The 23,428-nt window shown below is 52.0% G+C and overlaps 1 protein-coding gene across 7 annotated transcripts in view; it reads left to right on the plus strand.

Moving 5' to 3' along the window:
- KDM2B (lysine demethylase 2B) overlaps positions 1-21,445 on the plus strand; it is a 118,049-nt gene extending 96,604 nt beyond the window's left edge. For 5 of the 7 annotated variants that reach the window (XM_035016957.1, XM_035016958.1, XM_035016955.1 and 2 more), the window contains 11 exons: positions 2,831-3,055; positions 8,380-8,523; positions 9,727-9,813; positions 9,977-10,246; positions 10,452-10,565; positions 11,203-11,241; positions 11,387-12,066; positions 12,764-12,927; positions 13,009-13,170; positions 13,861-14,079; positions 20,152-21,445. In XM_035016957.1, the coding sequence (XP_034872848.1) occupies positions 2,831-3,055; positions 8,380-8,523; positions 9,727-9,813; positions 9,977-10,246; positions 10,452-10,565; positions 11,203-11,241; positions 11,387-12,066; positions 12,764-12,927; positions 13,009-13,170; positions 13,861-14,079; positions 20,152-20,333 (2,286 nt within the window). In that variant the 3' untranslated portion in view covers positions 20,334-21,445. Of the gene's footprint in view, positions 1-2,830; positions 3,056-8,379; positions 8,524-9,726; positions 9,814-9,976; positions 10,247-10,451; positions 10,566-11,202; positions 11,242-11,386; positions 12,236-12,763; positions 12,928-13,008; positions 13,171-13,860; positions 14,080-20,151 lie in introns of those variants that run through there. The other 2 variants (XM_035016956.1, XM_035016961.1) reach the window with 2 other exon arrangements.
- Positions 21,446-23,428: the final 1,983 nt, after the last annotated feature.

Consider the following 23,428-nt stretch of genomic DNA (forward strand, 5'->3'; position numbering starts at 1 on the left):
AAAGCCTTCTTGGTGTCGGTTTCTCTGGAAGTGGATGTGCTTCTCCGTATGTCTTTTCGGCACCTGCCCTACTGTGGGTGTGAAGGCACTAGCCGTGGGCCCATTCCAGGGGTGTGTGCTCCCCTCCAGTGGACTCACCCTGCTCGTCGGCTCTGGTTTATGGTGTTCAGTTTGGGTGTGTACTCATCCTCTGCTGCCTCCGTCACCATGGGCAAGTTACTTTGCCTCTCCCTCCAGTCTCCTCGTCTGAGAAGTGGCATCTGTCATGGGCTTCTTGTTGGGAAAATAAGGTCTTATCATACGTAAAATGATCACAGTAGCAGGCATTCAGCAAATATCCGCTGTCACTGCTGTCACCATCCTTATGGCTGCTTCCGCCTGGCACACTTGCTGCTCTTTGGTCAGCTGCTTAGTGTTCAGGTCCGTGGCCCCTGTGTATCATTCTCTAACTCCAAAGGCTCTGAAACCTCTTTTTTTTTTTTTTTTAAACTACTCCTCTGGCAGCAGTACCTGACTTGAATGGACGCGTGTGATGTGTAGGCCGATTTGTCCCTCTTCCGGTGTTAGGGCTGCTGAGCTCCTCCCGTGTGTGACAAGGGGGGCCGCAGGACCTTCACTGCTGGAAGACAGAGCAGCGTGCATGGGAGCCGCCCCTTCCCCGACACAGCTGGTGGCGTATAGGCCCAGTGGTGACAGGGCCGCTGGCCGGGCTAGCTGAGGGGGGCCTGACTGAGTGTGGAGTGGCTCTGTGGGAGCAGGCTGGGGTCGGTGAGGACGGATGGGCCACTGGAGCCATGTCTCGTGTCTCCCTTTCCTCTGGAGTTCAGTACAAGTTGAGTGGGATAAAGATCCAGAGTAGCAGGGCTCCCTTGAATGTTGCAGGCTGCTAGGAAAATAAATTGGAGGGAAGGATCCAAGGTGTCAGTACCAAAGGGGGTTGAGGGGGGAGTGTGAGATTTTCAGCTCTCTTCAGGGACCACTGCTCTGCGGAAGAAATGGATGATGGTGAGGCTTTATTCACAGAGAAAGGTGGACTGAGTTTCTTCCTGATGTGGTTATAGGTTTCTAGATAGCCCCTGTGGTGTTGTGGGGAGGGGTCTCTGGAAGGAGGACCCTTTGCACTGTTGTGATACATAGTAACCACACTTCTGGGCCCGGGAGCTGACAAGAGGAGGGGCTTTTGTTAGGGATCCAGGTGTGGCAAGCAAGTAAAATTAAAAGGCTAGGACTGGACTTGAGATTAATTGGTCGCGAAGGGGCTCTTGTAAGCATTAGATGCCAATTCGATCAGATAGTTTTGGGGTAAGGAGTTGTCTCCCTGACTGACGAACCATTTTTCAGCAGACTCCTGCTATTTGGAAAGGTGCTTCAGACAGCACACACTACCGTCCCAGCCCCTCCCACTTCCGGTGCCAGGTGTGCAGGGGACCCTCAGCAGACGGTGTCCTCTGGCAGCTGGCCTGGGAGCTCCCCGACGGATCCTGGTTGGCAAGGGGCTCTGAGGCTGCCCTCCTGGACAGCAGGACTCTGAGCAGGCCCTGTGGCTGGCTGGTTCACTGTTCGGCATTTCTGTACCGCTCTTCTGTTCATCTCTGTTTCTCTCTTTTCTTTTGTTTCACTAGCTTTTGGAGATGTATCTTGAAAGAAGTTGCCGTGGGCTGTTTCTCTGTTTTCTTCTGAGTCGCAGGGAGCCCGTTTAGAGAAGAACTCAGAAGTCAAGCCTCCTTAGGGTTACTGTCTCATTCTACCAGGCTTTGTTCGGTTTACTGAGCACATCCTTGTGTGCTAGGCCATCTTGTCAAAGGACAGTGGTGACAAGACACTCGTGATAACTGCCTTCCTGAGCTCTGTGTCTCAAAGGGAAGGTCCCTGAGAACACAGGCCGTAGAAGGCGCCCCGAACACAGGACAGGGAGGGCTGTCAGAAGAAAGCAGTGTGTAGACTGGGACCTGCAGAATGAGTAGGTCTTAGCCAACTGGAGTAGGGAGGGGGTTTGTGTTTCTGGCCGAGGGGACAGAGGCCTTCCGTGTGGCCGTGTGCGGCCTCTCGGGGGAAGCAGAACCTGGCCGGAGGCAGGCAGGGGCCTGTGCTTGAGATGCAGCGGCCACGGAAGGGTCTTGAACCAGGACGTGCTCTCAGAAGCAGGGTGGCCTCTGTTCACTTTCTGTAGCTGCCATAACGAAGTACCCAAAACGGGAGCGCTTAAAACAACATAAACTTATTCTCTCTCAGTTCGGAAGCCAGAAGTCTGAAATCAAGGTGCTGACAGGACCATGCTCGCTCTGAAGACTCTAGGGGAGGATCCTGCCTTGTCTCTTCTAGCCTCTGGGGGCTGCCGGCTTCCTTGGCTTATAGACACTTCCAGTCACATGGCCATCTCCTTCCTGTGTCTCCACACGCACTCCCTCTGTGCCTGTGTCCAAACCGCCCCTTTCCTAAGGACGCCAGCCCTATTGGATTAGGGCCCACCCTAATGACCTTATTTTAATTGGATCACCTCTGTAAAGGCCCTGTTTCTTTTCTTTTTTTTTTTTTTTAAGATTTTTTATTTATTTGGCAGAGAGAAGCCCAAGTAGGCAGAGAGGCAGGGAGAGGGAGAAGCAGGCTCCCCGCTGAGCGGGGAGCCCGATATGGGACTCGATCCCAGGACCCCAGGATCATGACCTGAGCCGGAGGCAGCCGCTTAACTGACTGAGCCACCCAGGCGCCCCAAGGCCCTGTTTCTAAATAAGGTCCGCCATCCGAGGTCCTGAGGTTGGGACCGGAACACATCAGCCCCAGACACCCGGCCCTGTGGCCCATCTCACCGGTCCTGTGTGCTCTCCTGCAGAACCGGGCGGTAGGTCGGCCCAAGGGGAAGCTGGGCCCGGCCGCGGCCGTGAAGTTGGCTGCCAACCGGACGACGGCGGGAGCTCGCCGGCGCCGGACGCGATGCCGCAAGTGCGAGGCCTGCCTGCGGACCGAGTGTGGAGAGTGCCACTTCTGCAAGGACATGAAGAAGTTCGGGGGCCCCGGGCGGATGAAGCAGAGCTGCATCATGAGGCAGTGCATCGCGGTGAGTGCGGCGCAGTCTCTCCAGGGATGCCCCTGGGGGCGGAGCCGCGGGCGCAGCCCCGCCTCCCCCCGGGAGCACCCTGGCCCTCCTCTGCATCCAGACCCCACCTCCCTGGCCTGTTCTGCTCCTTGGTGTGGTCTCTCCCTTAAAGAGAATGTTCCAGTTGCGGAAACCCCTAAAAGGTGCTCCCTGTGGGAAGAAAGGGGGCTCAGACCACTGCTGTTTCAGATTCCACATTGCCGGACTGGGGGGCAGACTTAACCGTGCTAGGCTCCTTTTTCTTCATAGGCTGCTGGTCTTAGAACTTCCTTCCCTAGATGACGGAGTACTTTGAAGTCTCTGCCATTAAAGATGTCAGCCTGTCCTGTCTGTGACCCCATTGCCAACATTTATGGTCCGGTTCATGACGGTTCTAGGCCCTCCCTTCCTTCCTGTCCTGCCTTCAAAGTCAGAGGTCTAGGCGAAAGGTCAGTGCCCCTCCTGAGGGGGCTGCCCCAGATAAAGAGGACTGATTTATGGTGCCTAGGAGCTGGGCTGCTGCAGAGCTTGGCCCCTCCAGCAGACTGTCCCACTGCCCCCAGCCTTGCTCCAGGACAGGGCAGTGGACACAGACTCTGGCAACTTGGCATGGTCCCGGGGTCTGTCCGTGCATCCAGGACCTCCAGCACATACACACGCTCTGCCTTCCGCAGGGTGCTGCTCCCCGGGCCTCCATGATCTCCCTGCTCCTGTGGGAAAGCAGGCTCAGCAGGAGGGACAGGATTCCTGGGTGAGCTCCGAAGGCCCAGCCTGGCATCGGGTACGCCTTTCTCTCTGGCTGTGGCTGTCCCTCCGAGCCCAGGGGCACCTTCCCCTTCTCCCTCCACACGTACTGTGCGTGTTTTTTAGTTTTATGGGTTTTTTGTTTTCTTTTTTACTATGGTCAAAAACACAGAACAGAATTTACCATTTTAACCATTTTTAAGTATCCAGTGCAGTCATATTACCTATATTCTCAATTGTTGTGCAAGCTGATCTCTGGAACCTTTTCATCTTGCCAAATGGAAACCCTATATCCATCGAACAACTCCGTTTCCCCTCCCCCAGTCCCTGGCAGCCACCTTCCTACTTTCTGAGTGTGACTGCTTTAGATACCTCATATAAGTGGTGTTTCTCCTTCTGCGACCGGCTTACTTCACTGAGCATAATGTTCTCAAGGTTCATCTGTATTGTAGCATGGATCAGGATTTCCTTTTTTTTTTTTTTTTTTTAAATACGTGAACTCTGTGCCCAACATGGGGCTTGAACTCACGATCCCAAGATCAAGATTGCATCCTCTACCAACTGTACCAGTCAGGATTTCCTTCTTTTTAAAGACTGAATAATACTCCACCGTTTGTATATGCTGCATTTTCTTTACTTGTTCCTCTGTTGATGGACGTTTAAGTAGCTTCCACCTCTTGGCTCTTGTGAATAATGCTGCTGTGAACAGTATCTCATTGAGATCCTGTTTTGAATTCTTTCGGATATATACCCAGAAGTAGGGTTGTTCGAACATACGGCAGCTTTTTTTTTTTTTTAAGATTTTATTTATTTATTTGAGCGAGACAGAATGCACGTGCATATGCGCGCATGAGTGGGGGGACGGGCAGAGGGGAAGGGAGAGAGAGAGAATCTCAAGCATGCTCCATGATAGGCATGGAGCCCATCCTGGGGCTTGATCTCATGATTCTGAGATCATGACCCGAGCCAAAATCAAGAGTCAGATGCTTAACCCAACTGAACCCCCCCCCCCGGCGCCCTAGTAGCTCTATTTTTAATTGTTTTGGGGACCACTATATTGTTCTCCATAGAGGCTGCTCCACCTTACGTTCCCCTCCAGCAGCACTCAAGGGTTCCGTTTTCTCTACATCCTCACCAACACTTGGGATTTACTGTTGTTCTGGTCATGGTTACCCGAATGGTTTTGACCTGCATTTCCCTGATGATTGGGGATGTTGAGCATCTTTTCATGTGTGTGTTGGCCGTGGCTTCTTTGGAGAAATGTCTGTTTAAGTCCTTTGTCCATTTTTAAATTGGATTGTTTGTGTTTTTGTTGTTGAGTTGGGGTTCCTCATGTATTCTGCATATTAACCCCTCATCACATACAGGGTTTCTGAATATTGGCTCCCATTCCATAGGTTGCCTTTTCACTCTGTGGATCGTTTCCTTTGCCGTAGAGTTTTTGTTTCATTTCTTGTGTTTTTGTTACCTGTACCCAGGTCATTTCAGTGGATTTCAGGAAATTTGGGAGTCCCCTTGAAATTAAATACAGCTTTTTGTCTCTGTGCGTGCCTATATATACATTTTTCTGGAGTGAGGGTCCATGTGACCTGTTGCATTCTGTCAGGATTTAAGAGAGGTTATCTGTAGGACTATTGGTTTTGAGAACAGTGTCGCCTAAAACTCGGCATGTGGGCCGTGACCCAGCACTGTCTCTTCAGCCTTGCCCCGCCCGTGTTCGAGGCCCAGTTACGGGACCTGTCTCCGCTCTGGTGCCTAGCCCAGTGCCTGGCACAGTGAGTGTTGAAGGAAACCTTACTTTTGTGTCTTTCTCCAACCTGACGGGTCTTCTGGAACTAATAGTAAATGTAGTCTTGGCCTGACTCTTGGCATCCTTCTTACTCTTCTTCCAACCTTTCCACTTTGTTGGGGCTCTTCCTGCCGTGCTTTACCCACCTCTGACACTTGCAAGCCACCTCTCTTCCCTTTCCAGGCCCTTCTCTCTTGATGTGCCAGAGTCTCTCCCCATGACCAGCCTTCCCTTTGCTCCTCCTTGCGAGGTTTCATCCCTTCACACTGTCCAGCTCCATCTCCCTGCTGGCTTGGGCCTGGGGTCCCCTCCCAAGTCTCTGTGGTGGCTTTGCCTGTGTTCTACCTGCTGATTCCAGAATCAGTCCCCTAGCCTTGCCCACCCCATCACACACCATCTTCTGGCCACCAGGTGTTCCCCACCCAGTACCTCCAGCTTTGGGCTCGCTGCATCCCCCGCCCCGGCTGGCCAGGCCTGCCCCCCTGTTGCCGAATGCTCTTGCTCTTTCTTCTCTGTCCCCTTTCATGTGGGTTGGAGGTCTCTTTTGCTTTTCCTGCTCCCCACTTCTCTACCTGTAGGAGCCCAAATTCCCCGTCCTGGGAGTCCTGAAATCAGCCGCTTGCTGCTTCCCATGGCACTTTCCCATGTTTTCCTAGGATTTCAGCGTGTTCTGTCTCCCAGACAGCTCGAGGAAGCAGCTGCCTTCCTCGTTACTGTTCCCCTTTTGGTTGCTCGCTTCAGGCTTTAGCAGATGTTTATTAAGTATTTGTTGAACAAATGATGGCTCTTTTGCCTTCAATGTTCTATTTATTTGAACTCAAATGTTTGTGCCATCTTATAGACTTTTCATTTAGTGGAGCATATATCCCGGCTTATTTGAAGCTCTTCTAATTCAGTGTAATAAAAATTGACTGTGTGTTTCCTCTAGATCCCAGGTACTGGGACGTGGGTGTGTATAAGGGGAGAGTCTATGTGCTGACCCTCCCGCAGTACCTCAATGTTTGTAGCCCAGTACCTCAACGTTGTGGTCTTGGGAACTCTTGAAAATTATGAGGACCCCGAAGAGCTTTGTTGATGTGGGTTATTATTATTACTGTATTCAGGATTAAAACGGAGAAGTTTAAAAAAAACTTTGAATTTATTTGAAAAGAACAGACTTAACTACATGTTAACATAAATAACATTTTTTACAAAAATGATTAGGAAGAATGGCATTGTTTTATGTTTTTGTATATCTCTTCTTTTATGTTTGGTTCATTAGACAAGACCTGCATTTTCACATATGTGTCTGTGTTCATTCTGTCGTAATACATTGTTTTGGAGGAACTATGTGAGGAAAATGTGGCCTCACACAGATCTGTAGTTGCAAAGGGGAGGCGGGTATTTTCATAGTCTTTTCAGGTGGTGGTGGGTAGTGGTGGATATCTCTGATACTCTGCTGGAACTCAACAGGTGGTAGTTTCTTAAAGGTTAGTTGCAATGTGGAATCTGAAACTGTATCAGTGAAGTTTTCATACTGTTACATTAAAATTCATTAGTCTTTCTTGCCCCCGGAACAGCTCATTTGCTCATGCATGATGTTACAACATCGTCCATTGGTTATTTGGGAAACACTGGCTCACTGAGTTATACAGATTTTCCAAATATGGGCACACAGTGTTATACAATGTAAAAGAAAAAAAAAGTAATCACATTTGTTAACACCACCACCAGTCTCCTTAGAACTAAGTCTGTCCGGTTCATGGTGGCTGATGTAAGTTTTCCAAAATTCTAATTTTTGTTTTAAAATGTGAATTTTATCCTTTGTAACAAATGCTATGAATTTGTTTTTCTGGAAGTGACCAGCTCATTTCATCTTTGAGAAATCGGCCAGTACTCTTTTTTTTTTTTCATCAGTCATTCTGTCAAGTAGAATGATGTTCTGTGGAGAAAATGGCCAAGTGCAGTCACAGCGTGGTCACGAGTGCCTTTCCTAGAGATAAGCGCCGGCCCCCAGCGCACCGCATTAGTGCTCTGTGCGTGTCCCGCCTGTTCTGTCGTGCCCAGCCCTACAAAGATACGTACTCCAATAACAGTAAATACTTTCCTAGAAGAGGTTACGTACTCAGGGGTCGAGGAGCTTTCTCTGCCCCGTCAGAGCCCTTCTTCCGTGAAACCTGGCCATCTTTGTAGTAAGTGTGTGGCGGTGACTAACTCCATGCGTCCTGGCGAGAGCCAGAGTTTCCCTCACCAGAGCAAATGTCAACATAGTTGGAAAGGGCAGATAACATCTTAGTGTTCCTCTGACGATGGTTTTGACCCCGCGGACCTCCCTGGAAAGGTGGCGGGGACGGTGCGGTGATCGCGCCGGTGACGTGTGGCCTCGGCCCCCCCTCGGGCCTGGGCGCAGGTCACGCCCCGCCCCGTCCTCCAGGTGACGCTGGCCCTGGCCTCCGTGTTTCCAGGGAGCCCCCCTGCCCCCCTCACCCCTGGGCCGCCTCGCTGTATTTTTCTCCATGTCCCTTGTCACAACACATGCTGCTGTTCTCCGTTTGTCTGCCTCCCTCCGCTGACATGTAGGCTCAGGGTGGCAGAGATTTCCGTTTGTCTTGTTCGGGGCTGTGCCGGGCACTGAGTACCTGGCCCGCAGAGACGGGAGCGGCCGAATACGGGAATGAGCGCGTGGATGAGCGGCGGGCAGGGCTTGGGCCGGGTCTCTGCTGCCCGCGGGCCTGGACTGCTCCCCGCCGTCCCGGCCCCTGCTGACGCGGCTGTGCTCTCTCCGGCCCTTCAGCCAGTGCTGCCCCACACCGCCGTGTGCCTGGTGTGTGGCGAGGCAGGGAAGGAAGACACGGTGGAAGAGGAAGAGGGAAAGTTTAACCTCATGCTCATGGAGTGCTCCATCTGCAATGAAATCATCCACCCTGGATGCCTTAAGGTGAGCAGTCCCGGGGGCTCCGGCCGGGCGCCTCCGCACGCCCACGGAGGGCCTCCGGTGGTGCTGATGCTGGGGGGCCCGGTGAGCTTCCTTCCCCGGACGACCTCCACGTCTGCGGGGCTGTGTGTGTCAGATGATGAGCTGAGGCCAAGAAGAGTCTGGAGGAGTTCAGACCTCCCCCCGTGTCTTCGAGGGAATGAACACACACCCCCCACCTCCCGATACCTCAGAACCACAGACAGTTCCCAGGGTCTTGCACCCAGACCAGAGGGAGAGACTGGGTGGTTGTGCGGCTTGCTGGAATCCTGGCTCCGGGCTTCTGGGAGAACAAGGCCTGGGCCAGGGGAGGGCGGGGCCTGTGACAACAGGTGGTTTCGTCAAGAGTTGCTGTGTGCCAAGCACCTGCTCCCTTGCTGCGCCCGGGCAGGGCTGCCTTCTCACAGGGACCGCCGTGCTGTGCCCGCCTGTCTTAGGCAACAGGTTCCACCGCTGAAGGGAAGAGACTGCTCTGGGCTGTCCCCAGAGAATGTCATCATGCCTGGCACCTCCCCATCGTCCCAGGTGTCAGCCTGTGTGTATCTGTGTGTTCAGCAAGCTTGAGGTCGGCCTGCCCCAGATGTTAACTCCGCTCTGGAATGTCTCCGTTCCTCCGTGGTGGTAGTGGGGGTTTGTCTGGAGGCTCGTCCTCCTGCACACACCTCCCACTCTGAAGAGGCACTGTGATTTCTCCCTGCCTTTGGAAGTCAGACCTTCATGGTTTATTTGCCTGGTGACTTCAGTCTCCCAGATCAGATACAGCGCCTCGGAGCTGCTCACACTTAGCACCCAGGACAGTGTTGCTCCATGACTGAACAGTTGGTGGGGTCCTTTCTGGGTGCCAGGCCTTGAGCCAGTCACTTTACCTAGGTTATCTCCCTGACCTGTTGCAGAACGGTGGTGAGACAGGTACATTCCGTTTCATGATCGAGGGCACCGGCCCACGGCAATGGAGCGATTTGCCCACCACGGTCACTGAACTAGTAAGAGGCGAAGTTAGGATTTGACCCCTGGCCAGAATCAAGAGCCACCCGTCTGAGGCACCTTTGTTTTCTTTCGGTCAGGGGTGGGCTGGAAATGACATTTGGGAGGGGGCTGTTGATGTTCTCGCAGGTGTGGCATCTTCTGCCCCCTCCCTGCTTGCTGACTGGCGTGTGTCCTTTGCAGATTAAGGAGTCAGAGGGCGTGGTCAACGATGAGCTTCCAAACTGCTGGGAGTGTCCAAAGTGTAACCACGCCGGCAAGACCGGGAAAGTGAGTGCCGGCCTCCAAGTCCCAGGGGTCAGCCTGGGAGGGGCGGACCTTGGCCTTGCCAGATGCAGCCTGTCCCTGCGCTGTCGGCCAGTGGGGTGCTGCGGGTTCCGGGAGGGGGGCAAGTCCAAAGATATACAGTTGGTTTGTTCCTTCTCTCTTTTTGGCCTACAAGCAAAAGCGTGGCCCTGGCTTTAAGTATGCCTCCAACCTGCCCGGCTCCCTGCTCAAGGAGCAGAAGATGAACCGGGACAACAAGGAAGGGCAGGAGCCTGCCAAGCGAAGGAGTGAGTGTGAGGAGGCGCCTCGGCGCAGGTCAGACGAACACCCCAAGAAGGTGCCCCCGGACGGCATCCTGCGCCGAAAGACGGACGACGTGCACCTGAGGAGGAAGCGGAAATACGAGAAGCCCCAAGAGCTGAGTGGACGCAAGCGAGTACGGACTGGGAGGAGCTGGGCAGCGAGGGGTGGCCTGGCTGGTCCTGTGTGCGGGGCGCACGGGCGGGGGCGGGGATGGGCAGCGGGGAGAACTCGGGGTCGTGGCCTCTGGCTGCCCTGAGCAGGTCACATAAGTCCTGAGAGCCCGGCCCAAAAGAAAGGAGGGGAAAACCAGCAAGTCACTCCTCTTCCCACCCCTTTAGGCCTCGACGCTGCAAACGTCCCCCGGTTCCTCCTCTCACCTCTCGCCGAGGCCCCCTCTAGGCAGCAGCCTCAGCCCCTGGTGGAGATCCAGTCTCACTTACTTCCAGCAGCAGGTGCTCCCACGTCGCCCCGCCCTCCCGAGGCCCTGGGGACTCGCGAGTTCCCGGGCCGCCCCCGCGCCCCCCTTCCCCCCGGGTCCTCCAGCCCATTGCCGCAGCCGCCGCAGCTTCCCAGGCCCCAGTCCCGGATCGCTGGCTCGTGGTTCTGGCGAGGAGCCTGGGAAGCTGAAGCTGCTGCGGGGAAGCCCTGTGGATCTGGGAACCTCGGAGGATCCTGGCGGCCCCGCTCCGCCCACCGGCCTTTCCCGCGTCGGCCACGAGGGGGCGCCTGGTTGTCTTCCCAGCTCCAGCCATTAAGGCTCTGCTGGGAACCCCGCAGGCCCTGCCTCCAGGACTGGCTCCCAGGGCCAGGTCTGACCTCAGTGGGCCAGTGCACATCTCAGGGTTTGTCCAAGGGTGGGAGGTCGGTTGGGTGGGAACAGTTCGACCACATTTCTCCCTTCCAACTTCTCTTAAAAGCAGCAGGGAGGGCCCACTGTCTATCACTCACAGTAGAGATGGGATTTGGGGGAAAGGTGATCCTCCAGCCCCTACTCCAGAGACTGTGGTTTCGTGGTGGGGTTGGGGGTAGAGGGGACCAAATCCCATGAACCCTGGGAGCAAGCTCTGCATGCTTTTATTCCTGTGACAGCTAAAACCTGGCAAAGAAGATAAGCTTTTCAGGAAAAAGGTACCGTCTTCCATTCTCCTGTCTTCCCCTCCCCCCCACACCTGCCCCTGGGTCAGTGGGTCCCACATGGGAGGGTGGAGAGGCCTGGGTGGGTGCAGCCCTGAGCCTAGGGGCTTAGCTGCCCTCGCTCCCCCTCCTCCCTCAGCGGCGGTCTTGGAAGAACGCCGAGGACCGGATGGCTCTTGCCAACAAGCCTCTCCGGCGCTTCAAGCAGGAGCCGGAGGATGACCTGCCCGAGGCGCCCCCCAAGGCCCGGGAAAGCGACCACTCCCGCTCCAGTTCCCCTACCGCTGGGCCCAGCACGGAGGGGGCAGAGGGCCCCGAGGAGAAGAAAAAGGTAAAGATACGCAGGAAAAGGCGGCTTCCCACCAAGGAGCTGAGCAAGGAGCTGAGCAAGGAGCTGAACCAAGAGATCCAGAAGACGGAGAACAGCCTGGCCAACGAGAACCACCAGCCCATCAAGTCAGAGCCTGAGAGTGAGAGCGAGGAGCCCAAGCGGCCCCTGGGCCTCTGCGAGCGCCCCCACCGCTTCAGCAAGGGGCTCACCGGCACCCCTCGGGAGCTGCGGCACCAGCTGGGGCCCGGCCTGCGCAGCCCACCCCGTGTCATCTCCCGGCCCCCTCCCTCCGTGTCCCCGCCCAAGTGCATCCAGATGGAGCGACACGTGATTCGGCCACCCCCCATCAGCCCCCCGCCTGACTCGCTGCCCCTGGATGATGGGGCGGCCCATGTGATGCACAGGGAGGTGTGGATGGCCGTCTTCAGCTACCTCAGCCACCAAGACTTGTGTGTCTGCATGCGGGTCTGCAGGACCTGGAACCGCTGGTGAGGGGCGCTGGCTGAGCTTGGATGGGGAGGCAGCGAGGGACTGGCCCGGTGTTGGGCTCCAGGCTCAGGCTTAGACTAGCCCGGGAATGGCACATGCGGGGTACGTGTCCCCACCTTAGTCATCGTGGTGATCTTTCTTTCCTTCTAAGCTCAGTCCAGCTTAATTCTTCTCAAAGAGTTCCGGGTGGCTACAGCAATTTGGTCACGCTGGTCTTGTCAGAAGAGGTGAACCCTAGTTGATTGCCTGATTCAGCCCTTGGAAGCTGAGCTAAGGACCAGGTGGAGTCCTTGTCCTTAAAGAGGTAGCCCAGGTTCAAAGCAAGGGTTCCAGTTACTGATCTTAACTTCAGCTTTGGTATTTCCTAGCTTTCTGGCCTTTGCCAGGTTACTTACCTTCACCTGTAAAAGAGTATAATACGATGTCTGCCTAGAGCACTGTTGTGAGAAGTGGCCTGTAGGGGGTGTAGTAAAGCCCCCAGTAAATACTTAATGCAGAGCAGGTACTTGCTTCTCCCATGGGGGCCCGTGGCAGTCAAGAGCAAAGGTGCCCAGGTGTGGGCAGGACAGGCGTTAAACGAAGGATCCAGAGGGTGGAGTTAGGGAGTCCCCCACCCCCGAACTTGGTAGTGGGGAAGTTGCCACAGCCAGAGCCCCCAAGTTTGATGATGCCCCCTCTGCTGGGCCTGGCCCCCAGGTGCTGCGATAAGCGGTTATGGACCCGCATCGATCTGAACCACTGCAAGTCCATCACACCCCTGATGCTGAGTGGCATCATCCGGCGGCAGCCTGTCTCCCTGGACCTCAGCTGGACCAATATCTCCAAGAAACAGCTGAGCTGGCTCATCAACCGGTTGCCTGGTGAGCACTGGGCCAGGGACCCCAGAGGTGCAGTGGTGGGGGCTAGGGTGCATCTCCTGACCTGCCACCTCTGTCCCCCAGGGCTCCGAGATTTGGTGCTGTCAGGCTGCTCATGGATCGCGGTCTCAGCTCTCTGTAGCTCTAGCTGTCCGTTGCTCCGGACCCTGGATGTCCAGTGGGTAGAAGGACTAAAGGATGCCCAGATGCGGGATCTCCTGTCCCCACCCACAGATAACAGGCCAGGTGAGTGGCCAGGCCCAGGGCGTGCCCAAGGGGGTCAGCTTAGAGGCGGTGTGACCAGGCTGTGCCATTGGATCTGGTTTTCATCACAGGCCCCACCTGGTGCATGTGTTCTCAAGCCTCCTCTGGTCTCAGCCCTTTCCCAGAAGGTGCAGAGATTGTCCCGGCTGACGTGTTCTCGGGCACTTGCAGGAGTAGAAGCGATGCGTGAGAGCAAAGGCTTCTTTGCACGCCAAGACTCCACTGGGGGGTCTTCGCGTGCATCTGACTGCTTCTCTGTTCATCTATCTTTCGTTGGCTTTAAGCCCCCATAAGCACGGGGGTCAGTGTAGTTAGAGATGGGGTCCCAAGAGGGAGCCTTCCTGGGCCGGGTTGCGAGTCATTGCTCCCCACCTGTCACTTACACAAGAGAAGCGTGGTGATCCAGAGATGCCGTGCTGTCCTGCCCCAACTGGCTGAGTACTGCTGGGTAGAGTGAGGGCTGTGTTTCGGATTTTTCAAGACTGCAGAAGTGTGAGATTTGATGTGGAATCTTTAGATTTTTAAATGTAGGAACTAATGTGGGGAAATACTCAATGGCCAAGTGAAACCCCAGTGTGACACGTGGCTGGTCGGCCTTCTAGTGTTAGGTTAGTGGGGCCACATCTCCCCAGTCAGGTCGACATGCTGCCTCCCTCCTTCCTGCCCCCTCAGGTCAGATGGACAATCGGAGCAAGCTCCGGAACATTGTGGAGCTGCGTCTAGCAGGCCTGGACATCACGGACGCCTCCCTGCGGCTCATCATACGCCACATGCCCCTGCTCTCCAAGCTCCACCTTAGTTACTGTAACCATGTTACTGACCAGTCCATCAACCTGCTCACTGCTGTGGGCACCACCACCCGAGACTCCTTAACCGAAATCAACCTATCAGGTCAGTCGGGGGCACCCAGCAGGGTCTTTCTGGGACCCTGGGGGACAGGCTGGGACCTTCACATTCGTGGGGAAATAGTTTGTGTGCCTGCTCTCAGAGGGTCCTGGTGTTAGGGTGACGACAGATCTGTAACAACACAGACAGACGGCCTAGGCCGGAGGAGAAACATGAAACGCAGCAGTTACTGCTGGATTGCTAATACTCGCTGCCAAGAAACGGTGCTGGTAGCAGCCAGAGCACAGAGCCGTGGTTCCTGACCCAAAATACCGACTTGAGGAGCTTCTCCCGGGTGGTGCAGACCGACTGGCTCGCGCTGCACAGAGGGGAGCAGGGCAGCGGCAGGCGGTGAGGCCGGGCAGGCTGGACCGATGAAGTGGCTTGGTTTCTGTTGCTATTGTCCGCACTTATGTGCAGCCCCTGACCCCGCTATCAGGGGCCTGTCGGAGGGGAGAAAACTCTGCAGCTGGCACCGGGGTTCTGCGTCTGCAGGATCCTCACTCTACTTGCTGATGGGCTGGAGTCGGTTTGCGAGGCCTGGGCCGTGACTGATGGCAAGCTGGACAGAGAGCGCGGCCCCCCTCCGCCCAGCTCAGCCAGATCTGGTCTCATTGCTTAGGATGTCAGATTGTGTAAGTAAGATGTACACAAGACCTATAAAAACACTTTTTTCCTCCAGAAATTAGCAACTAATAAAGGACACCTTCACTTCATACTTGGTAGATACACACGTTCCTGTCAACTGTGCCACACTTGAGGAGGAATGGGGAGGTTTGGCGGTACGAGACCGTTCTCTACCTAGGAAGCCATTCCTCCTCCTCCTTGGGGAGTTTTGGTGGCAAGGGTTGTCCCTCCCTGTGGAGGCGGAGAAGAGAGCTCTCCTGGCTCCCCGCGTGGTCTTGCACGGATGCTCCCCCCTGGGGAGAAGGGCCTGGGCGGGGCTGGGCATTGCGGTGACTCTACTAGGAGTCCCCCGGCCGTGGGGCAGAGATCCCAGGATCAGTCCTCCTCCCCTGCAGTGCCGACCATGCCGTGCCTGCGCGTGTGGAAACCCGCTTCTGCATTTGTTTTTCCACGAAGGCCCTCCCTTCGTCTCCGTACAGGGAGCTCTGCGTCCCGGTGAAGGGCTCTGCCGTCCGTGGCGGCAGACCTCTATACCCAGTCTCTTTGAGAGTCGTCTCTTTTTACAGAGTTTTCCCTTGCCATCATTATAACTAATGATAAAAGTTAAGTCTGTGGCACAAAATAGAGGACAGTGGACATGCTTCAGGATCCATGAACTTGCGGATCTGCTGTAGTAACAGAGTGAAGTCACAGTTGTCCAGCTTTTGTTATTCAGGCTGAATTTCACCGCAGAATATTTATTTGGGTGCACAAGGCAGGCCCTTCCCTTCTCTTCCCCTGATCCCCCCCACCCCATACACACATAACTGCCTTAAAGTCTTTCTTCCAGTGTCTGTACTCCACACAGCAAGCCTATGTTGCTATTTCTTGATTTTCTTTTTCCACTCGGGCATGCTGTATTTACCAGCTTGCTGTGTAGAACACAAGGATTACTATTCTTACATCTTCTCCCTGCCTTATCTTTCTAATTCACAGTTAAGTCTCTATCTTTTTATGGCCACGTAAGTACTGTCCACTGTTGAGCTAAATAGTGTACTGTAAGTACATTTCCCTTCTCGCACAAATTTTTTTTTCCTGGAGTTAATAATAATTGCCTTTTTTTTATTATATTAATCACCATACATTACATCATTAGTTTTAGATGTAGTGATCCATGATTCATTGTTTGCGCATAACACCCAGTGCTCCATGCAGAACGTGCCCTCCTTAATACCCATCACCAGGCTAACCCATCCTCCTACCCCCCAATAATTGCCTCTTTTTTGCTTAGTCTCTAAGCGGACTCTGCACCAGACTCGAGCACTGTTCTGCCCCCACACAAATCCCTCTGGCCCCGACCAGTTTCTGCAGGAGCCCTCCTTTCTGGACTTTCTCCCAGACTCCTGCCTTCTGTTCAGCCTGGGACTGTCTCCCACTACCATCCTAGAAATTTTCTTGGTCTGTGTGTTGTGTAGGGTCCCCACTTTCCTTGATCCCACATTTTTGTCCAAAATGTTATTCCCTCACATTTAATTGATAGCTTAGCTGGATCTAGGAACCATGTTGTTTCAGAAAGTGGAAGGCAGGGGCGCCTGGGTGGCTCAGATGGTTAAGCGTCTGCCTTCCGCTCAGGTCATGATCCCAGGGCTCTGGGATCGAGCCCCACATCAGGCTCCTGGCTCAGCAGGGAGCCTGCTTCTCCCTCTGCCTCTCTCCCTGCTCATGCTCTCTCTCTATCTCTTGTGTCTCAAATGAATAAATAAAAACGTAAAAAAAAAAAAAAAAATTCATGGCTTTAAAAAAAAAAAAGTGGAAGGCATTGCTCCTTTTTCTTTGCCTTCCAGAGTCTAATCCAGAACCACTTGATACTTCATCCTTCGGTGAATATTTTCTCTACTCGGAAGTTTGTTAGGATATTTTCGTTGTTTCTATTTTTCTGTAATTTTTTTTAAAAGGTTTTGTTTATTTTGAGAGCGAAGGAGCAGGGGTAGGGGCAGAGGGAGAGGGAGAAAAACAGACTCCTCACTGAGTAGGTAGCCCAATGTGGGGCTCCATCCAGGGACTCTGGGATCATGACCTAGGGCAGAGGCTTAACCCACTGAGTCACCTAGGTGCCCCTAGTTTTCTGTAATTTTTGATGATGAGCCTTGGTTTGAATCTTTTCATGCAGCACACTCGGGAGCCCTTTTCGATCTAGAAACAAATGTCCTTCAGTTCTGGGAAATTTCCTTGAATTGTTTCTTAATTTCCTTTTCTTCTGTTTTCTCTGTATTAACTAGTGCTCTGATACCCTTTTTTTTTCCTCCTGTTTTCCACCATCGTGTCTTTTTTCTTGCTTTTTTGGGAATTTTCTTCTACTTTATCACACAATTCATACAGTGTTTTGTTTTTTTAAGATTTTTTTTATTTAAGAGAGCAAGTGGGGGGAGGAGCAGAGGGAGAGGGACAAGCAGACTCCCCACTGAGTGTGAGCCCAATGCAGGGCTCGATCCCACGACCCTGAGATCATGACCTGAGCCAAAACCAAGAGTCGGACACCTAATCGACTGAGCCACCCAGGTGCCCCGGTTTTTATTGCTGTTGTTTATGTAGGTCAAAAACAGTCAAAACATGGGCAGTTTCATATGGTTCAACCTATATTTTTAATTTTCCAGCTTTATTTTATTCACTGAACTCACACCCTCCCCCTACATCCCCCCATCCTCTCCCCTCACCTGTTCTTTGTACTTTTGTAAAGAGGCCTATTCTTGTTTCTTAGATCCATCCTGAGGATATTGATAGTTTTATTTTCTTCTCCCTGCATATACTTTTTCCTTCAGACGTAGTCAGTGGCCCTCATGGGAGATCCTCCTCGGATTTAGTGTCAGTGTGTGGTTGTCCGCTTTGGGGTGACCGGAGGCTGTGGACATCAGTCAGTGTGTGGTCAGCATGGGTTGTTTCTTTGGGGAAACTCAGATGTGAGGTCTTTCAGATTTCTCTTGAGCTGGTGAGGGCTGCCAAAAGGATTCTCTTTGACCTCCCAACTGGAGGGGGCAAGCTAGGCTGCCCGCCCGGTGTCCTAGGGCCTGGCAAGGGAAGGAGGCTGGGGGATCTCAACAATCAGCAGGGAAGTTTCCCCATAGACCCTGATTTTGGCTGGGTGCCCCAGCCTGCTGTGCCAGATGGTGCCCAGACCAGAGACTTTCTCTCTTACCATCAGAGACTGAAACTCCACTCTTCTGCAGAGAGAAGAGCACATGCACAAGCCAGGGGGGGGGCAGAAACAGAGAGAGTATCCGAAGCAGGCTCCATGCTCAGTACAGAGCCCAATGCAGGGCTCCATCTCACAACCATGAGATCATGACCTGAACTGAAATCAAGAGTCGGAACTGAGCCACCCCAGTGCCCCAAGTTGTAGTTCTTTATATATATACTCTGGATATTAATCTCTTATCAGATACATGATTTGCAAATACTTCTGCGCATTTTTTGTGTTGTCTTTTCACTCACTTGTAGTGCCGTTTGCATAAATGTTTTTAACTTTGGTTTAGTTCAGTCTCTTTTTGTGTTTTTGGTGTGGTGTTAAGAAACCATTGAGAAATTCAGGGGCGCCCGGGTGGCTCAGTCAGTTAAGTGTTTGCCTTCAGCTCCAGTCATGATTCCAGGGTCCTGAGATTAAGCCCTGGCTTAGTGGGGAGACTGCTTCTCCCTCTGCCCCTCCCGCCACTCCCCTGCTCATGCTCTGTCTCTCAAAATCTTTAAAAAAAGGAAAACGAAAGAAACCGTTGACTAATTCAAAGTCATACAGTTTTTAGCTCCTGTGTTTAGGTCTAAATAATTTTGAGTTAATTTTGTGTATGGTATGAGGTAGAAGGTCCAGCTTCATTCATTTGTATATGGATATCCAATTTTCCCAGCACCATTTGTTGAAAACTTTGTCTTTTACCCACTAAGTGGTTGTGGCACCTTGCCAAAAATCTTCGAAGATGCAAGGGTTTAATTTCTGGGCTGTCAGTTCTGGTCTCTTCGTCTGTATGACCTTAATGCCGGTAATACATGCTGTGGCTTTGTAGTGAGTTTGGAAGTCAGGGAAATTGGAAACAATTTTGTTTTCTAGAGTGCTTTGGCAATTCAGGATCCCTTACATTTCTACATGAATCTTAGGATGGATTTTGTATTTCTGCAAAAAAAAATGCTGTTGGTGTTTTATAGCAACTTCACTGAATCTGTAGATTGCTTTGAGTAGTGTTGGCATTTTGACATTTTAACACTATTAAGTCTTCCCATGAATATGGGGTAGCTCTCCATTTGTATCTTTAAATTCTTGCAGCACTTTTTCAGTTTTCAGTGTAAAAAGTCATTCACTTCATTGGTTAAACTTATTCCTAAGTATTTCATTCTTTTTGATGCTACTGTAAGTGGAATTGTTCATTTTCGGATTGTTCATTGCTAGTGTATAAAAATGCAACTGATTTTTGCGTGTTCATTTTGTATCCTGCAACTTGGCTGAACTTGTTTACTTCTTTATGCCACCTCCAACCCTGGGACGTGGATAATCATGAGGCCTACACTAGGGCTGTATTATTTTGATAGTTTGCCTGCACTGTTTTCATTCCTACTCCCCTGAATGGAAAAAGGAAAGTGCAGATGCTAGTGATGAGAAAGTGAGGCCTCCATCTGAACACCAGAGATGAAGGAATTTATCTGGCCCAGAGGGGGAGCTCTGAGCCCCAGTTGGATGCTAACTGGCATTGAAGCCAGTTGACTATGGATTCAGTTCTAAAACCAAAGAGGGTCGTAAAAGCAAAATATAAATTAATAGAGTATGGGTAGAAGAGCGTGTCTCTAAGTGAGGGCATGACAATTCTGGGTTTACTCGCCGTCAACAGAATCTCGCCAGCCCCTTTTAGCACCCAGGTCTTCTGCATGGGTTTCCAGTAAACATTTAGTAAGGGGGCTCACAAGCACGCTGTGCCTCGCTTGAAAGCCCTGGTGCCCATATCAGGGAAAAGGATCCCAAGATGACCATACAGATGTTCTCACTCTCACCCTTTGCTCCCTACCTTCCCCCGGAACTGATCTGAAGGGAATAAGCCGATAAGTGCACAATAGCGTCACAGGGAGGACTTACCGACAATAAATTAGATAGGAAAAGCAAGCTATTTAATATATTGTGTGATCCTGTCTTTGTTAAACAGCATAGACAGGAGACCTATTTATGTGAGAATATATGGGCAATGATTTAAGCTTGTAAGTGATTTTACTTGGAAGTTTGAATACTTTTCAAGCATACATGAACCTTTATAATTGGTAGTTGGAACAATTCCCCATTTAATGAGAGTTTTCCCTAGGGCACTAGGGACTGGACTATGCTCAAGGGCTCTGTCCTGTTTCTTCATTGCTCGGTGCTGGGGTTTGGGGTGGGGGGGCGGTAGGGGCCTGTGGCCTCTGTCTGCAGTCCCTCCACCTCACGTTGTCTCCTCTTCCCTGCAGACTGCAATAAGGTTACTGACCAGTGCCTGTCCTTCTTCAAACGCTGTGGAAATATCTGTCATATTGACCTGAGGTACTGCAAGCAGGTGACCAAGGAAGGCTGTGAGCAGTTCATAGCGGAGATGTCTGTGAGTGTCCAGTTTGGGCAAGTGGAAGAAAAACTCCTGCAGAAACTGAGTTAGTCCAAGGACAAGTATGTAAATAAGGGGTGGGTGGGGGGAGGGGACACAGCCGGGGAGGGGAAAAAACTTTACAGAAACTAGGGCTTTTATTTTCAATTCGGAACTTGAAACAACAGACCACACGATTCCATTTGGCAAGTCTTGCTGAGGGAGAAGCCGTTCCACCACCTGTTTGGGGGATGAGTGAACCGGACACTTCGCTTTGGGCTCTCTGAATTATAACTGCACTGCTTTCTGGACCATTTCTAAAGGCAGCCTTTATCAAGAAGACATTCCCACGGGAGAGGAGGATGGATGTTGAAGAAATTCTCTTACTGAAGCATGAGCTTAGGAGTTTGGATGGTGGTGGTGGTTTGGTTTTGGACGCCTCAGTCCTTGCAACTCCGGGGGGCGCTGTCAACATCAAGTGGACCACACACCACATCTGCTGCCGTTGTGACACTTTTTGTTTGGTTTTGTTACATCTTACATTATGCAGAACTATTTTTGTACAAATTGTTTAAAAGTTATTTATGCAAGGTTTGAATGCATACCTGTGTTTTTATTGTTTTGAGATTGCCAACTTTCCTGGTTTCCTTAAGGTAGGAGAGAACTTAACCTGTACTTCATCGATACAAATAATCGTCTCCACACGTGCCCAGATCTGGCAAAGCAGGTGAAGACCTTCCAATTAAAAGCATGTTTAACTGGAAGTTGAGAGCCTGCTTTGCACGTCAAGAATTACATAAGCATGTGGATATATGTTAATTATAGTCGAAGTAAGACACTTTGCCAACTTTCCTCTGTATAGAATTCACCCATTTCTCAAAATTTTAAAATTCCGACTTCAGCCTTTGCACTCAGGAGGGTTTTGCGCCGGCATGAGCTCTTGTACTCTACACAGATCTAATTTATACAGTGGGTCAAGAAGTAGAATAAATGATCCAACATAGCCTTTCTTTTCCTTTTTTTCTCTCCCTTGAAGTGAGTTGAGTTCTCGTTCAAAGTTGAGAACGTGGCTGTTTCCGCGCCGTCAAGTTACGCCTTCATCGGTGCCATTGTTGTAAGGTGGTGTTTTCCTAGACCTTCCCCGATGCGGTTTTACCTTTGTTGAATTTGTATAAACAATTGTACAAAAAAGCACTCTTGGCCTTGGAGAGTTTCTGTTCGAGTGGCCTCGGAATTGGATTGAGAAGTCCAGAGGCAGCGGGCTCAACACCGGTATGAACACTCTAGCTCCATCCGCAGAGAAGCGCGGCCTGTGTGCGCCGGCCCGACGGCAGGTGGCTTACCTGCGGGGCTGCCGGAAAGAACTGCCACGGCCCCAGGGGCGCAGGGTGGGGGGGGGCTGTCCTCTGCTCAGCCTCTCCCTGGAGGCCACTGACGCACTGGGGCCAGCGGGCGAGGGAGAAGCCGACTCTTGGGCCAGGGCGGCAGGAGGCACGGGGTTGTGAGGGGACGTCTCCAACTGGAGACACACAAACCAGGGAGAAGGCCTTTCACATCACAGAATTTTTTTAGGAGGGTCTTACAACCTTCTCCCCTTTGGAAAGGACTGCTCTAGTGAATCTGAAAATGGAGAAGATAACCCACCTTCCTTCCTCCGTAATTTGTTGCCCCCCCCCCTTTTTTTGCCACAAAATGGTTTTAGATCCCACCCAGTCTCATGCCACCTGTCAGTTTAAACCCAGAGATCCTTTGATGCAAACTGGAGACCTCTGCAGCTGTTACACCCCAAAACTGAACTCGGGAGATGCACTTTAAAGAGGTAAGATTCGTTGAACACTATGTTTTGTTTGTTTTTTAAGATTTTATTTATTAGAGCACCAGCCAGGCGTGGGGGTAGGAGAAGCAGACTCCCCACTGAGCAGGGAGCCCAACGTGGGACTAGCCATCCAGGACCCTGGGATCATGACCTGAGCCGAAGGCAGACACTTCACCAACTGAGCCAACCAGGGGCCCAACGCTATGGTTTATTTATAAAAGTGTGGCTTACTTTTGCAAGCCTGTTCATTCATCATGGAGCAACCCTCCCGCCCAGAGGCCAGCCTGAGTTCTCCGAACTTCCAAATAAGTGTTACCCTGATGTCCAGTAAGCGCCTCCTCTTCTCTGGGAATTGCTTTAAGGATAACCGTGTTCTCCAGGTGAACAGTCACTGGGGCTGGAGAGCCCTGTTTCTCCTATAATGTTTCCAGGAGTCCACAGGTCTGCCAAGAAGAGGCAGAGAGGGCTGCCAGGGCTGGGGAGCCAAAGCTACCAGAGGGACATGCCTCAGAACCAAGACACTGGTCTCTCCAGGCTTGAGGCAGGCCACCATCCTGTAGTGGTCGCATATGAGCTCCCCTGGGTGTCCTGAACAAACCAGTCAAAGATACCCCATTACAGTTTCGGTACAGACCTGTTATTTTTAAAAATGAGCTTTAGAGGTACCTGGGTGGCTCAGTCAGTCATGATCCCAGGGTCCCGGGATGGAGCCTCAGATCAGGCTCTCTGTTCAGCCGGGAGCCTGCTTCTCCCTCTCCTTGCCGCTCCCTCTGCTTGGCTCTCTCTGCCACTCTCTCTCTGTCAAATAAAATCTTTAAAGAAAATAAAAATACAAATAACAGTAAAGCGCACCCGGGTGGCTCAGTCGGTTAAGCGTCTGCCTTCGGCTTAGGTCACGATCCCAGGGTCCTGGGATCAAGCCCCACCTTGGGCTCCCTCCACGGGGACCCTGCTTCTGCCTCTGCCTCTTTGTCTCTCACAAATAAAATCTTTTAAAAAAAAAACACCACAAAAAAACAATGAGCTTTAGATGAGGCCAGCCTGAGCTAAATGCTTGCAAATAGTTGCTCTGAGTGCATAGACCATAACTGATGAAGCCAAAAAAGGACCATAAGCCAGAGGCAGTGCTTCATGGATTAGATCGCAGCCTCCTAATCCAGAAAAGAGGCTCCGCTCCGTCCCTCCTTCCTCTAGGGAACCTGAGGTTTACAAAGGATGAAACACCATGGCACGTCCAAAGCATCAAATGCTATCCTATACTGTGAGGATGGGAGCAAGGGAACAGCACTGTATTCCACTGTAGACCTTCAGACTTTTATCCATATATTACCTGTTCAAAAAACTAAAGAGA

This window comes from Mirounga leonina, unplaced genomic scaffold, assembly GCF_011800145.1.
Source record: "Mirounga leonina isolate KUSES-001 unplaced genomic scaffold, KU_Mleo_1.0 Mir_171, whole genome shotgun sequence".
Classification (NCBI taxonomy): domain Eukaryota; kingdom Metazoa; phylum Chordata; class Mammalia; order Carnivora; family Phocidae; genus Mirounga; species Mirounga leonina.